Source organism: Polypterus senegalus, chromosome 2, assembly GCF_016835505.1.
Source record: "Polypterus senegalus isolate Bchr_013 chromosome 2, ASM1683550v1, whole genome shotgun sequence".
Lineage (NCBI taxonomy): Eukaryota > Metazoa > Chordata > Cladistia > Polypteriformes > Polypteridae > Polypterus > Polypterus senegalus.
Window position 1 is genome coordinate 34,181,473 of NC_053155.1, and position 16,729 is coordinate 34,198,201.

A 16,729-nucleotide genomic window follows, 5' to 3' on the forward strand; every position below is an offset into this window, starting at 1 on the left:
ATCGCACCAACAGTTGTCACCTTCTCTCCCAGCTTCTTGCTAATGGTTTTGTAGCCCATTCCAGCCTTGTGCAGGTCTACAATTTTGTCTCTGACATCCTTGGACAGCTCTTTGGTCTTTCCCATGTTGTAGAGTGTGGAGTCTGCTTGATTGATTGATTCTGTGGACAGGTGTCTTTTATACAGGTGACTAGTTAAGACAGGTGTCCTTAATGAGGGTGACTAATTGAGTAGAAGTGTCTAACCACTCTGTGGGAGCCAGAACTCTTAATGGTTGGTAGGGGTTCAAAAACTTATTTCCCTCAATGAAATGCAAATCAATTTCTATCTTTTATTTAAAGTTATTTTTTCGATTTTCCTTTTGATGTGCAATCTGCCACTGTTGAAATAAACCTACCATTGAAATGATACTGTTCTGAGACTTTTCATTTCTTTGTCATTGGACAAACTTACAAAATCAGTGAGGGGTCAAATAATTATTTCCTCCACTGTATACACCCAGTGTGAGCCGGAATCAGTGGCAGATTTAGAGGTCATGGAGCTCTATTAGTTTACCAAAAACACAACTGATTTTAATAGGCTTGGGGAAAACAAAACTCTTTACATTTCAAATACAGTACACAGGTTATGGCTGTTAATATACTGTTTTTAATTGGACTCCTAACCCAAAGAAGCACTTTTTTTTTTTTTTAAATTGTTTTTGGGTCCATGTAAAATTATTGATTTTTTTTTTTTTTTTAAATCGGAATGTACCGATTTTATGTACAGTATATTACATGGGAACACTTTTTTTTCTTCTTTTAGGTTTTTATAATTTTCATTCTTCATTATTAAACAAGGAGCATGTTGGAGCCGATATTAAAGTAGTGTGTAGCTTTTCAGCATTCAGTGTTGTGAAGCTGGTGGGAACAAAAGTATGCAGCTACACGGAGTCATCAGGATTGAGTTTGAAAATTATTGCAAAGAAATGTGTACTAAATGAACAGATAATTGACTAGAATTACAATCATACAATCAACAAAAATTGTCCAGAATCCCAGATCAATGTTGTATTTATTTGTGTAAAATGAATGGAGTAAACACCTAAAATTCTGTCATCATTATAGTACAGGTTGAGCCAAAATGAAGTACTGCATTTCTCTGGTCATTACACGAGGTAGAGGTAGCCAAGTGGGTTGGGTTGGATTGGGGGTCCTTTGATAGGCGATCCCTTGTAGTTTTCAGTCGACAGTATGCCTTGGTCCGGTGCGCCCTATGCTTTCAGTGTTGAAGCGTTTCTTCAAAAACAACAAATTCATCATTACTACTCAACGTGACTTCTGAACGCACTTCAACTTTCCTCCTAACAGTGACGGCCCAAAATGGAAAACAATTCTTCGGTGGGTGGCTAAATTTAGACACACGGGTGCAACGTTGAACAGAAAATCTCCAGGCCATCCTTGGACTGTAAGAATGCCTGAAATCATCAAAACTGTTAGGGCATCAATTTTGCAGTCTCCTAGACGTTCAGTATGCAAACATGCTTCTGCCGTAGGCATTTCCAACATGTCTTTTAGGAGGATTTTGCATGAGGACCTTAATTTCCATCCGTACAAAATGATGGTAATGCAGGAACTCGCTGGGAGAGCCGTAGAGAGTTGTGCCTAAACATTCTGCAAACTATTCATCGAGATGCCATCGCCATGTGCAGTGATGAGGCACATTTACATTTGAATGGCTGTGTAAATAAGCAAACCTTTTACTATTGGGCTGAAACCAACCCTCGTGAACTTCATCAGAGACCCCTTCACAGTGAGCAATGTTACAGTTTGGCATGCTGTTACAGAATTTGGCATTGCAGACCCTTGTTTCCCCCTCCTCAAAAAAAAAAAAAAAAAGTCACTGTCACTTCAGAATGTTACATTGAAATGCTAGAGAAGTTTATGTGGCCCCAACTGGAAGAAAAAGATGCGGTGGATGCCTGGCTTCAACAAGATGGAGCAACTGCTCCTACAGCGTGGAGATCCATGCAGGTTTTACGGGAGATGTTTCTGGGGCAGCTGATCTCCCTGCGCGATGTCGTCGGGTGGCCTTCACATTCGACTGATCTCACTCTGCGATTTCTTCTTGTGGGGCTCTCTCAAGTTCAAGGTATACACATACTGATCTCAAAACCTTGAAGCCCTCAAGGATGCTATTCGCCACGAAATCACTGCTATTTCCCTTGAAATGGCCGAATGAGTCATGTGAGCGTTCAGAAATGGTCTCGAAGAGTGTATTTCTAATGATGGCCACCAATTTGAAGACAACATTTTTAAAACAGAGTAAAAAATCTATTTTGTATCCCCTTTCTGATGTCATAATAAAATTTATTTTATCTTGTAGCAATTTTGTACAATTAAACTTTTGAAATGCGGTACTTATTTTTGGCTCAATCTAACATTAGATTGAACTATATCAGTTAAAGACCAATATTTGGCTAAGTATGTATTGGATTGACTGCTATTACAATATATATATATATATATATATATATATATATATATATATATATATATATATATATATATATATATATATATATATATATATAATGTTTAGCATTGTTGTTATAAATAATATGAGGGAATAAAAAACGTTTTGATCAACCTCATTTAGTTTAAGATAAAACTGAATTCTACTTGTTTTTAATATATACATTATATTTACAGACATTCCATGTTTTAAGTACATATTGTGAAACTATGGGAAAAATAGTTATTCATAAAATATTCTTGCACATTGAAACACTTCATGATGGCAATCAAAATGCTGCATAAACCTAAATACACATGCATTTATATGTTTTAAGTAAACTTTGCCATTAATTCTACTACAGTTTTTAGTGTGTTAGATGTATTTTAATATTTATATTTTTAATATTAAATTATCCATTCCTAATTCTATCTATGCAGTACTTGCATAAGACTGGTAGGAGACAGTATGATACACACAGAAATAATACACAATACAAACGCTTTGCACTTCTTTTAAACAAAACCACAGACTACTTTGTCAAACGTATATTTATAGAGTAGAGTAGAGCAGAGCGTTCAATCGCTGGTATTCCTACACTTGTTAAATGTTGCTTGATTATAGTGGAATGTAAGTAGTTTTTGACTCTTACTGTAAGTACTCTGCATAACCATTAGTAAGATGCATTTGATAATGGTAATAAGTTCTTGTGTTTTATCACTATTACAAGTAACAGGGAGAGCTTGTGTTTGTATACTTTTGACACATCAATAATCGGATACTTAGTCGTTCTCATTTTGTATTTTCCTGATGCATACTGACATTTCATGTTATGCTTTCTGTGAACAACAACATTTATTTATATAGCACGTTTTCATACAAATGGTGTAGCTCAAAGTGCTTTACAAAATGAAGAAGAAACGTTTATTTGAAACAAAAGTAAGATTAGGCAATACTAAGTAACAAAGAATAAGGCAAGGTCAAATAGCCAGGAGGACAGGGAAAAAAAATCCAGATGGGCTTTAAAAAAAAAAAAAAAAAAAGACTGCCAAGCCACCAGTGGGCGTTCTACCTATCATAAATGATTTAAATCAGTCTTCTGGTTTTCAGGCTTCACAAGAAAGAATTTATTGATGGTCAAGGGACATCTGGGTTACTGACTTCAGTCCGTCATTGTAGGGACTGTATGGTGCCTTGATCAGGTAGTGGTGGCACAGAACGGCACTACAGAAAAAGAATGACAGAAAATAGCAGGTGTTCATATGGACTGAGGAGCCTTGAAGAATATAATTCAATGCACATGTAGTTTAACAGGACTTAACGGGGATATACTAAAATGTAACTTTTGGCAGTTTTTAAAAATGTACCACAATATTAGCCTTGTGAATTTCTATCAGTAAATTATTCTATATTTGAAATGCATAACAGCAGAAGGCTGCCTCGTCACTTCTTTTAAGTTTAGCTCTTGGAATTCTAAGCAGACACTTAATCGAAGATCAAAGGTTATGATTTGGAGTGTAAGATGACTGGCTTTACAGAATATATGATGGAGTGAGATTATTTAAGGTGTCGTAAACCATTAGCAATATTTTAAAATCAATTCTAAATGGCACGGGTTACCAATTTAATGGCATCAAAACTGGAGAGATGTGCTCGGAGTTAAACGAGTTAAGAACTTTTCTAAACAACAGTGTACGGCAGAGCAAATAGTCAAGTCTGCTGGCAGAACAGTACCTGTGTATTTCTGAATCTCCACAGGCTGACAAATACTCACAGTCAGAAATAACGTTAGTATCATGAATACATCTGACATCAACAGAACAATGATATGAGTCTGAAGTCTTATTTAAAAATCACAGACGATGAAGACCTGTCAGTACCGTGGATTAGTGGCCAGTCGGGATGTCTGTGTAGCTTTAAGAAGGGAACAGAGTGGCATCTATATATCTTATCTACCTAACTTTTCTGCCACAAATTTGCCCAAATATGAATTCTGTCCCAAGTTCATCTGTATTGATTAGACTTGATTATTTTTTTTTCTGTCCCGTCTTCCTGCCCAAGGCCCAAATTCTTAAAGGGTTCCTCACAAAATAATTGTTTACTGCTTCTGTTTTAACAAATCTGTGTACTGTGCCTTGAACATTTTCTTTTAGTCTTACCACAAGTCTCTCAAATGTGATCTTATCAGAAGCTTTCTGGAAACTAAGATAAGTAATATCATACGCTACTCGCATCATATGATTTTATTGCTTCCTAATAAAATACCAACATGTTGATAAATCACATTCAACTTGCTCACTAATACACTTGTTCATGCCATGTGATGTTTGATTACCTGTGGTGCATATTAAGCTTACTAGTCTATAGCTATTTGGATTGTCCCAGTCCTAGGAGACTAAATGTGTTCAAATTTGATACTTTAATTCTTTAAAGAAGTCTCATTTGAAAATTCCATTTTTGTTGAGTATGTTCAATTTGATCATGCTCAAAGTTATTTAAATTTATAAACTCCTATTCAAAAAGAAACCATCTTTGTGACCTCAGTTACTGATTAATTTACTCTTTCAAATTTACCTTGAAAGAGGTTATTTCAACTTTGTATGTATATATTTTTTACACAACTGATCCTGATGGTAAAACAGACACCGCAGTATGAGTTACTGAAACATCTGTAGAGGCAGACACATAACCAGAAAGTCACCTTCACAGTGTACATAAATGGACATTGTAGCTTTCTGAATATGAATCCTTGTTACAAAATATTAAAGTTGTGGGGAAAAATAAACATTCTTGACTGTACCTGAATGTTGCACAAGGCATACATTTTCTGACTTGGTAACTAACATAAGGCTTATGAACAACATCTATCTATCTATTGTTGTTCATAAGCCTTATGTTTTGCACAGGAGTTATTTGTTGATAACTTGTAAAAAGCCTGGGCTCCTAGAAACCTCTTTACTCAGCGGTTTCGTTTTGCTGACGTGCTCGCCTCCGTTTTCTATCAGCAGTTAAACGAGTTTCTCCTTTCTTGGCGGTTTTGCTTTCTTTGAGCTTCATGCTGTAGCCTCGCACTTCCAAGCTGGACAGACAGACGCACACTTCCACACGTAGACGTTTATGTATAAGATGTGTATACCTCTATATTGTGATGTGTGAGGCCCTATCTTGGCCAGGGCCATTACCTGGCCAGGATGCCGGCTGTGTGGTAGGACTGAGGGAGAGATAACACTGAGGTCATTGTCTTTGAGACACTAGAGGGCAGCCCCCCTTGGTTGCTACAGCATAAGTGATCCCAGCAGGGCTTATCTGGAGTTGTAGTTTGGAGCAGCCTTGTTGGGCTCCATGGGTGCCGTCAGGGTGTGCTGCAGCTACAGCGGAACCCTTTGTTGCACCGTTTCCACCACACCCAGAGGTGCAGCCAGAAGAAGGTCAAGAAACACCTGGAGCACTTCCGGGTGCACTATAAAAGGAGTTGCTCCACCACTAGTCGGAGAGCCAGAGTTGGGGGGGAAGTGGACAGAGCTTGCAAGGAGGAGTGGAGGCAACAGAAGAGCCAATGAAGGAAAAAAAAAGTACAGTGGTACGTTGAGATACCAGTTGCCCCAGCATATAAGTTTTTTGCAAAACGAGCCTTTACTAGGTCGATTTTTTTTGCCTTTAGTTATGAGCCAAAATTCGAAATACGAGCCAGCAAAGAGCATTCTGAGGAACTGAAAACGGAGGAGTTGATGGAACTACAGACGCAGCAACATACGGAGGTTCTGCAGGAGATTGGTATCATGGAGGAGGTTATCTCTTAAAGTGAAATAAAGGAAAAAGTTTTGAACTTTAAAGAAAAGAAACACCCTGAAAAAGTTACAACTGATCGTGCAGCGGCGCTATTTAATGACACTTGCCTAACTCATTTCAGAAACATTCTGAAGTGGAGGACTAAACAAAGCTCCTTGGACAGGTTTCTATTGAAATGCCTTGAGAATGAAAGTGATGAAAGCGTACCAAAAAAGAAAAAAACTAGTGAAGAAGAATGAGTTAAGCAAAAGTGAACAACATTACAATGCGCTAATCTGCTTCGTCAACATCTGTTTATTTCTTTAGAGTCTCTTTTATGTATTAGGTTTTATTTTGTTTGTATACAATATTTGTTCATTATAAATACATTTTTATGTTGAAAACATTTAACAAAAACTTGGGGTGCTTTTTTGGGGGCTGGCACGAATTAATCTCATTTCAATTAATTTGAATTGGGAAAATTGATTTGAGATACAAGCATTTTGATTTACGAGCTCAGTCACTCAACGAATTAAACTCGTATCTCAAGGTATCACTGTACTGTGTAATTGTGCCTTTAGGTACTTTATACTGTGCTGTCAAGTGGATAGCAACAGAAAAGCGTTTCCCAACTTAAATAAAGGTGTGTTGTTTGGCACCCCCTAGTGGTCCACAAGTGGCATCCCCGATGTCCTACTTTTAAAAAAAAAAAAAGCAGCGCTAGCACACGAAAGCGATTCAGCACACATACAGTACCCATTGAATAGGCGTGCTTTTTTTTTCTCTTTGCATTTTGAGCTGTATCACAATGCAAATTAGTCTAGCGTTTTGATTGGTTGTGCCAATAATACTATCTTTAAAATGATTCAAAGATCGAAAAATAAGCAATTGGCTTCATAAAGAGTCAGAGATCCAATGATATCGTAAGCACAGCAGTTTATTTAAACCGTTTTGGTAAAGCAATGTTCATTTTATTTATTTGTTTAACAGCAGATGCAGAAAAATGTTCTCAAGGGATGTTAGTGGCTGGGGCTTCTAAATGTTTTCAACCTGCTTTAGCCAGGACTGGGTATTTATCCTCTTGTAGCTTCCACCACTATAATGGATCCAAGTCAATGTCAGTTTCTTGGTGAAGTCTGCATCTCTCAACAACTGTTTTCATGGAGGTGGAGCAAGGCTTGGACTGCATGAAGGAGTTTTTGGTTAAGGAGTGCTGCTGACAACAAAGACTAACCTACTTATCCAGAGCAGAGTCACAGAGCAGCTGGAGCATAATTCAGAAATTATTGGATGCAGAGCAACACCTGCACAGGATTCTAGTACATCAGAGGGTGAACACAAACACATGCATATAAACACACATAAGGGACAATTTAAAAATACCAGTTCACCTCATGTGTGTCTTTGGAGTGTAGAAGGGAGTCTGCTCTATGCTTCCACCCTATATTTTTATATATATGTACACACACACATTTTATTTATTTATTTTACAATAAAGATAGATCTTTATTGTCATTGTCACTTTTACAAAGGAACAACGAAATTGAAGGTGCAGTCGACTCAGTGTGAGCCATAAGAGTTAAAGACAAGAAGAGAGAAAATAATAACAACCAAATAGTAATAAAAGTACTTTACAAAATATACAAATTTCACTTGTTGACTTAAGTTCTGTATTGCACATTGGGAGAAAGATATGGAGCAGTTTTATTCTGAGTTCTGGGCCATGATTGCTTTTATCCAAAAAGCTGATTTTAGCTGGTTTTTATTGCTCTGTATCTCTTGCCCAATGGCAAAAGCTGGAAGAGGCAATGACTGGGATGTAATGAATCCTGTGAAATGTCTATTGCTTTTTTGCGGCATCGTGAGGTGTAGATTTGTTCCAGAGTGGGGAGGGTACAACCAGTTGTTCTCTCCGCTATCCTGACGACCCTGCGGAGCGCTTTCCTTTCTGAGGAAGTGCAACTGCCCCACCACACACACAGTCTGTACGTAAGCACACTCTCAATGGAACAGTGGTAAAAGGCAAGGAGCAGATTTTTTTGAGGAGATGGTTCTTTCTGAGGATTCTCGGAAAATACAGTCTCTGCTGCTCCTTCTTCAGCAGCTCCTTGGTGTTAGCACTCCAGGTCAGATCATCCTCCAGCTCAATGCCCAGAAACCTGAACACCGGGACTCTCTGCACACAGGCCCAGCCAAAGATGAGTGGCTGGATGTCAGTTTTGTTTTTTCTAAAGTCTAATTCCATTCCTCTTTGCAGCACCTCTCAAGCTCCATAAGGTTGGATCGGAAGCGTCCGTGCACAGCCATTTTAAGATCTCTCCAGAGATGTTCAATCGGATTCCAGTCTGGGCTCTGGCTGGGCCACTCAAGGACATTCACAGAGTTGTCCTGAAGCCACTCCTTTGATATCTTGGCTGTGTGCTTAGGGTCGTTGTCCTGCTGAAAGATGAACTGTTGCCCCAGTCTGAGGTCAAGAGCGCTCTGGAGCAGGTTTTCATCCAGGATATGTCTGTACATTGCTGCAGTCATCTTTCCCTTTATCCTCACTAGTCTCCCAGTTCCTGCCACTGAAAAACATCCCCACAGCATGATGCTGCCACCACCATGCTTCTCTTTACGGATGGTATTGGCCTGGTGATGAGCGGTGCCTGGTTTTCTCCAAACGTGACACCTGGTATTCACATCACACAGTTCAATCTTTGTCACATCATACGATATAGAGAATTTTGTTTCTCGTGGTCTTGAGAGTCCATCTGGTGCCTTTTGGCAAACTCCAGGTGAGCTGCCATGTGCCTTTTACTAAGGAGTGTCTTCCGTCTGGCCACTCTATAATACAGGCCTGATTGGTGGATTGCTGCAGAGATGGTTGTCCTTCTGGAAGGTTCTCCATGTTTTAAACTGTTTGTTTCACAATTGCTTTAGTACCCTGTTGGCTGCAGTTGTAAACCTCCTTCTGGGATAAGGATTTAATCTAAAATTACCAAATATTTCATTTAACAAAGTAACTTGAGCAAATGAAAGGACAATATAATTATAAAAATGTAAGATCATCTTAGTCACCAAATGTAGTTTTAAAGCAAATGTTTAAGAAGGTATTTCATTTGCAGTTGGATTCTATTTCTGTCTGTTGGTTTACACCCTTTGACTGGGTCATTGTTTTTTTCTCATTAGATCTGTTTTATTTATTTATGTGAACTTGTATATACTATTAAGTACATTTTTTCCTTTCATGAATTTTTGATGTAGCCTTTGCTCCTTAATTGCATTAAACACACTAAATCTCAGTCTTAAATGAAACAGTCAGTATTTTAATTGTGCTTTCTTGTTAAAGGTGTGCCAAAATTATTTGATTTAATTTTTTTTTTTTTTTTTTGGTGTGCATATTGTCAAATGCCTCAAAGAATTAATGTTGGGTATCGGCATCATTTTTCTTTACATTTCATGCATATTAAACATTGTTTGAAGTGTACAAAGTCTTGACACATTTTTTTTTCTCTCAACAGCTAAAACGACACCTAAACCTCCAGTTAAAATTCCAGATGCACCTCCAAAAAATCCATCGAGTGGTAAGACTTGTTTATCTATTCCATTGTTTGAATCTCCCATGGTAATCTATCAAAAGGTAATATGCTTTTGGCCTAACCAGAAAATTATTTATATAGTAGTGGTTTTTGACTATCTTAATTTATGTAAATGCTTAAAAATATCCATACATTTATCTGTTTAATTTTATTAGTTTATTACGTTTTAGACTTTATACTGTTTTACATGTAATACTGTATAGAGTGTCCTTCCATAGTTAATGCCACCTCAAGTCTATATTTTGATAAACAAAGTGAATTGCTCATAGTCCCAGAATTGGTTGGTGGACTTAATTACCAACAACTTTAGTTTAGTTCTAGCTCTTGGCAAATTAGCTGAAATGTTAGTAATTCTGAACCGGTAGCCAAACCATTCACTATGTACTATGTCTCTCGACTTAGCCAATGGATCAAAGATATTGAAATGTACATTATAAATTCTAGGTGCTACATACGCATTTGTATCTTGATTTTCTTTTCAGTTATTAAACTTTATAATAAGAATACAAATTGTCATATTTCATACTAAATAGATGACCCTGTTTTGAGCAATTAATCAATAGCAATAATTAAATAGGGACACTGTTTAATAGTATAGATAATACTGTTTGCTAAATTTCCCAAAAAGATTTTATATATGCATTTTGCATATAACACTTTTTTTTAATGTTTAACACTAGAATTACCAGAGCCTACGAAAAAACTCGTAATTCCGTCCCTCCTTAAATTGCTTCTTAAATCCCTTCACACCTCTCCGCCAGCGCCCTTTGCCTTCTAAATGTGCTGATAAAGAGACGCTAGGAGCAGCCGGCTATTCCATCCCCCCACCAATTTAGAACGTGCACGAACTTCAGCTTGATTGAGTATCTGGGAGTGAAGTGGAGTTTTAGAGTGGAAATAATAGATCGTTGTTTGGAACACACGCATTTCATGTCTGTTCCGTTTCTACAGTAATCTGTGTCAACACATTGTTAAAACAGAAACGTTTTTTATATTCTAGTACTAGATGACAAAATGTAGGCATAAACTATATAGTGTATGAAGCCTGAAGTCCAAATAGCAAAGAAACATTTTCACAAGAATAACACAATTGCGCTTTTATTCAAAAATATAACTGCAGAAACAAAAAGCCGCCTTAACATGCGACATTGACAGCAGTTTATTGTAACTGCCTCCGTTGTTCAATAGACTCAGCCCCCGCTTGGGAATCAAGAGGTCACGAGTTCGATCCTGCGCCCCTCCGTTTTGAGAAGTAAACTGCTCTTAGTCTTACTGTTTTAGAATAAAAGCATACATTTGATTTCAGTCTGTAACAGCTGGTGGTGCAATTTATGATCCTTGTAAAGGTTTTTTTATTCACTTTTCATTCTCTCATTCGCGTTCAGAATCAATCCATACAACCCCATCTGACACGGCTGTTTTCACTAAAGACGCGCTATAGCTCTGCAGTGTACCCATGATGCATACTAACGCCCCCCACCAACCGGGTTCTGACACACAGACGCTGGCGAAGCTGCCTTCTTCGTATCTCACCATCACTTGCTTTTCTTTTTTTTCAGTTTTATTGAGTGTTCCTGCCAGTCCCCGCATGTTGCTGTATGCTGTTTTTTTTGTACTCGAGGACATGCAGAGGAAAGAATGGTAAAAAGCAGTAACTTCGGCGCTATATGCAATCATCAGACACTCCCCATCTGCCCGTGTCGTTCAAACACAGGAACATATTATTGGTGTAAAAGTATAACAAAAGTGCACTTTTTCCATTTTCTTTTCCTGTAAGAAGCAATGTACACACTTCTCTCTATGCTGTGGTTTCTATTACACACCATATTGCAGATAGTGTCCGAGTCCTTGAAATTGAGCAATATTTTTTCCAGCATGGATGAGGGTGCAAGATGAGGAAAATCGGGAAGGTTCTGTTTAACAAAGTTCCTAATTTGAAGATAGTGAAATCAGGATCATATTTTAAGCAGTGTGCTTTCTACAGTAAACTGCAAAAACATTTGAAGTTGATACATTTCCGGCATTGCTGTGGTTTCTATTACACACCTGAAAGAGAGAGACAATACATGTGAAAATATTATTTGAAAACGAACAGCGTCAGATCGGGTGTGAATTTATGCAGGAACTGGAAATTCTCTGATGCGGGACCTTCCCCCAGGGAAGAAAGTACAGTGTCAGGTGCTCATTCAGTGTAATAGAAACCATAGCACAGAGAGGTGTGTACACGGCAACAAGTACACGTGTCGTAAATGTAGGAAGGACGGTCCTTGGGTGTGTGGGAACTGTTAATATTTGAATGTGATGCTTTTATATAGCACGGAATGAAAATCAGCACTTCTTAGCATTGCACCATGCAAGCTATCGTATCAATCGCCTACTGTAACTTGCTTTCTTTTTTCTTCGGTTATACAGGTAGTCTTGAATAAAAGTGCACTTGTTTTGTTTGCGAAATGAAGTGTCTGCGCGCACTTTTCGTGGCATTACACGTGTATTTTTTGAGCATGCCCGTTTGAGCATGCTCAAACACAGGAACATAAGTTGGTGTAAAAGTATAACAAAACAACGGGCAGATGGGGAGTGTCTGATTATTGCATATAGCGCCGAACTTACTGCTCTTTACTATTCTCTCCTCTGCATGCCCTGGAGTACAAAAGAAACAGAATACAGACGCGCTATAGCTCTGCGTTGTACCACGATGCATACTAACGCCCCTCCACCCGGTTCTGACACACAGACGCTGGCGAAGCTGCCTTCTTCGTATCTCACCGTCACTTGATTTTCTTTTTATTCAGTTTTATTGAGTGTTCCTGCCAGTCCCCGCATGGTGAGATACGAAGAAGGCAGCTTCGCCAGCGTTTGTGTGTCAGAACCCGGTTGGTGGGGGGCGTTAGTATGCATCGTGGTACACTGCAGAGCTATAGCACGTCTTTAGTGAAAACAGCCGTGTCAGATGGGGTTGTATGGATTGATTCTGAACGCGACTGAGAGAATGAAAAGTGAATAAAAAACCTTTACAAGGATCATAAATTGCACCAGCTGTTACAGACTGAAATCAAATGTATGCTTTTATTCTAAAACAGTAAGACTAAGAGCAGTTTACTTCTCAAAACGGAGGGGCGCAGGATCGAACTCGTGACCTCTTGATTCCCAAGCGGGGGCTGAGTCTATTGAACCACGGAGGCAGTTAAAATAAACTGCTGTCAATGTTGCATGTTAAGGCGGCTTTTTGTTTCTGCAGTTATATTTTTGAATAAAAGCGCAATTGTGTTATTCTTGTGATAATGTTTCTTTGCTATATAGTTTATGCCTACATTTTGTCATCTACTACTAGAATATAAAAAACGTTTCTGTTTTAACAATGTGTTGACACAGATTACTGTAGAAACGGAACAGACATGAAATGCGTGTGTTCCAAACAACAATCTATTATTTCCACTCTAAAACTCCACTTCACTCTCATATACTCAATCAAGCTGAAGTTCGTGCACGTTCTAAATTGGTGGGGGGATGGAATAGCCGGCTGCTCCTAGCGTCTCTTTATCAGCACATTTAGAAGACAAAGGGCGCTGGCGGAGGGGTGTGAAGTGATTTAAGAAGCAATTTAAGGTGGGACGGAATTACGAGTTTTTTCGTAGGCTCTGGTAATTCTATTGTTAAGTAACAACTTCTCACAAACTCAAAATTCTTTAGAAAGCACTCCATATATTCTTTTGTTTTGGAATAAAGATTTTTTGATAAACTTAGGATTTAGCCACTCCCCAGGAGATGTGAAATGCACAAGCCTACATATGTGTGTAAAATGGATAGTTCGCCTTTTATACGTAGTTGCCACATTTGAACATGCATGTTTTTGCTGTTTCTTGAAAGCGTGTTCACTTACAACTCGTACACAATCAACAAAAACACATGGACATTTCTGCAGACTAGTGTGCTCATCCACATTGACCTAAAATTGTCCATGGGCACAATTCTGTATGCATATGTGGATTATCTGAATTGGCCCTCATGTCAGTTTCTTAGTTTCTCTTCTCTGGAGTTTCTCTAGCACCGCTTTATCTTTTTGTAATGTGGTTTCCAAACCTACACATAAGCCATTCATTTAAACTGATCATAGCATCTGAATGTTGAATAAAGAATACCATTTATCTGACGAAAGGCCTACTTTTTTTTTGTCACTGGCAGCTCCGAGATTAGACTTCTAGTTCACATTTCCAGGGTCATGAATTCAATCCTCAGTCCAAACCACTTTATGTATTTTACATGTTTTGTCTAATGTCATCGTTGAAATGGTTCAGTTATATGTACTGTTTGATCATTTATACTGAAGTTTAATTTCTGACTGGGTAGGCTACCAAAAAAAAAAGCCAAAAACAAATCGCATCATAGTTAAGGACCTGGCTATAAAAGGCTGTTTTATTTATTTTAGCACATACCAGTGAAGTTCAAACTTCTAATGATCATTTTAGGAATTCAGATTTGGTATATCAAAGTTTAGTCATATTCTGTTGTGGGTGTACTTTTAGTCACACCGAGGATACAAAAAACGTGTACACAGAGAACTGGGATTCTTCTTGCAAGTTAATGCACTTTTTTAACAGAATCAGTTAAGTATGTGCAGTTATAGCCATAGACATTTTTCCACAGTACAGCAAGAACTATCTGTATAATTCTGCATACTGGATACTGCTGTCTTCACTAATTGTTTGCACAAAATCAAATTAAAGGGCTGAATGCATGTAAGGAACAGGATATGCAAAAGAGCCAGTGGTGGTGATGTGTGTCCATAGTACCCGACCACAAATGTAGTACTAGTTTGAACTGGATGCTTAGAGAGCTGTGCTTGTAAAAAGGCATGCCACATTTAAATAAAGGCTTTTTGGGATGATTGAAAGGGCAAGGCTAAAAAGGGAAGAATCAGATTAAAATCAAAGGGAAACATTGGACAGTAGTGGGCCTGTTCATATTTTCATATTTTTACATTTTTTTTTTCCCCAAAAAAGAAAAGGGGCGTGATGTTAATTGCTAAGTGCATACTGTGTGTAGAGAACCCTGTGGTGTCTGAAATGACAAGTACAATAAAATTATCAACATTTAAAATGAAAAAGCTTTAATAAGGTATTGTGCAATAGGCTTTTAACCTGGGTCAAATTACATTTTTTTTTTCTTTTTGCAAAACATGATATTGGAATCTGATACAATTTACTTAGTTCTATTTGTACTTTTGCTGCAAATCTATTTAATAGATTTAATACACAAAAGAGTATACTTTAGTGATCAGAAGGATACATCCTTAATTCACCACCCCATAATGATTGCATTCATAATTCTAGGCAGTTTGACACTGGTGTAAAGCTGTCAACCAAAGGTGCCAGGGTTACTGCACACTTATTGCCAGTTTAAGATATAAAGAATGCATGGGAAGGGATTATCCTACAAATTAAAATTGGAATTAATACAATAGACAAAGAGCAATCTGCAAATACATTGCTTAAAATTGCTGGAAAGGGTAGTAGTTTTTGCTAGGGTTAATACCATGCATGCTGCTTCCATGCAACACAACTAAATTCTTAATTTTTCATGTCAGAAGAATAAGCTTTTGTTTATATAAAAAAACAAAGTGAGTCAGTCTTGCACCACAAAACACAAGGCTGAGTCTCAGTACTTAAGCAAAACCAGCTTTATCCAACTTGAAACAGGAGCAGCAGGGTTATGTATTGCAGCGGCAGCTACCACTCTCCTATACACAGACACAGCAAAATGGCATAGTCGGGGCCAGGTCCATGGCCAAGTTATACTGTTCCCTACGTTTATAATGTTCCTTGCATCACCCATCGGCAACAGTCGCTTGTCATGTGATCTTGATTGGCTAGTAGTTGCTTCCGAGGCACTATGCTGCTGCGCTGCAAACCTGTTGTTGCCTCATTGACGGACATGCAGTACTCCGCAGTCGTGCTTCGCCATGTCATCCCATTGGGGGGAGGTTCAGAAACCTCAATACATATTGGAGATATTTTTTTCTGGTTTGGTAGCATGTGTAGTTCTTACATATGTCTTTATTTTTTTTTCTTTCTACCCCTAGATTTTGACCTGGAAGATGCTTTTGGAGGTAACTTTCTGCTATAGTTCTCAACACTATATATTTTATTCGTCCTTTTAGTAACTTTGCAAGTTTTCTTATTAAATGCACATTATAGTTTTATTCAGAGATGTGAGATAATGTCTGTCTTAATTGTTTTCCTTTATTTTGCTTTTTTAAATATTAGCAATTTGGGATATGCTTACTTAGGAAATAAAGCCAATTGTTTTTCCCATTATTTGCCATTTTATTCAAATTCTTTGGTTTGAGGTTGAAGTTTAATTCAGTTGCTTGACTGCATTGTTTTTAAGTACTACTAAACTTTTTCACATGTGGGTTCCTAAACTAACTGTCTCAAGATGGCTGAACTGCTGGGTCATATGGCTTCCAGGGAAGAAGGGATGAGTCCGGGAGGTTGAATGGCTGTCAATATTCTGTTCTGCATAGGGGGGCAGAGAGAGCGCATTACCAAACATAGGCGGTGCTTGGTTCTGCAGGTAACTACCATTACCAGAGCCCTTAAGCTCTCTCCCAAGCAGATGTGAATAACACAACCCCCCAAAGCCTCGCCTGTTGATTTCGGAATATTCCATACCTCAGCAACACCTTGGCTTTGTAATTAGAGGTGACCCACTATGCCTCTCTCTTCAGGAATGGTGCCAGTATTCCAGAGGTGATAAGTAGCTGTCCATTCAAAAACCAGAAAATACGTCTCATTTGTAACGGTAACGATGCCTGAAGTGGAGCGCATGATCTGTTCCATTGGAGAGCCAAACGTGCTCTGCTCCTTTCCTCTACCTTGGCAAACTGAG

General features: G+C 38.2%; 1 protein-coding gene across 3 annotated transcripts in view; it reads left to right on the plus strand.

Moving 5' to 3' along the window:
- Positions 1–16,729, plus strand: part of cd99 (CD99 molecule) — a 101,164-nt gene that overhangs the window by 32,404 nt on the left and 52,031 nt on the right. For all 3 annotated transcript variants that reach the window (XM_039743563.1, XM_039743561.1, XM_039743560.1), the window contains exons 3-4: positions 9,764–9,826; positions 15,921–15,947. In XM_039743563.1, the coding sequence (XP_039599497.1) occupies positions 9,764–9,826; positions 15,921–15,947 (90 nt within the window). The remainder of the gene's footprint in view (positions 1–9,763; positions 9,827–15,920; positions 15,948–16,729) is intronic.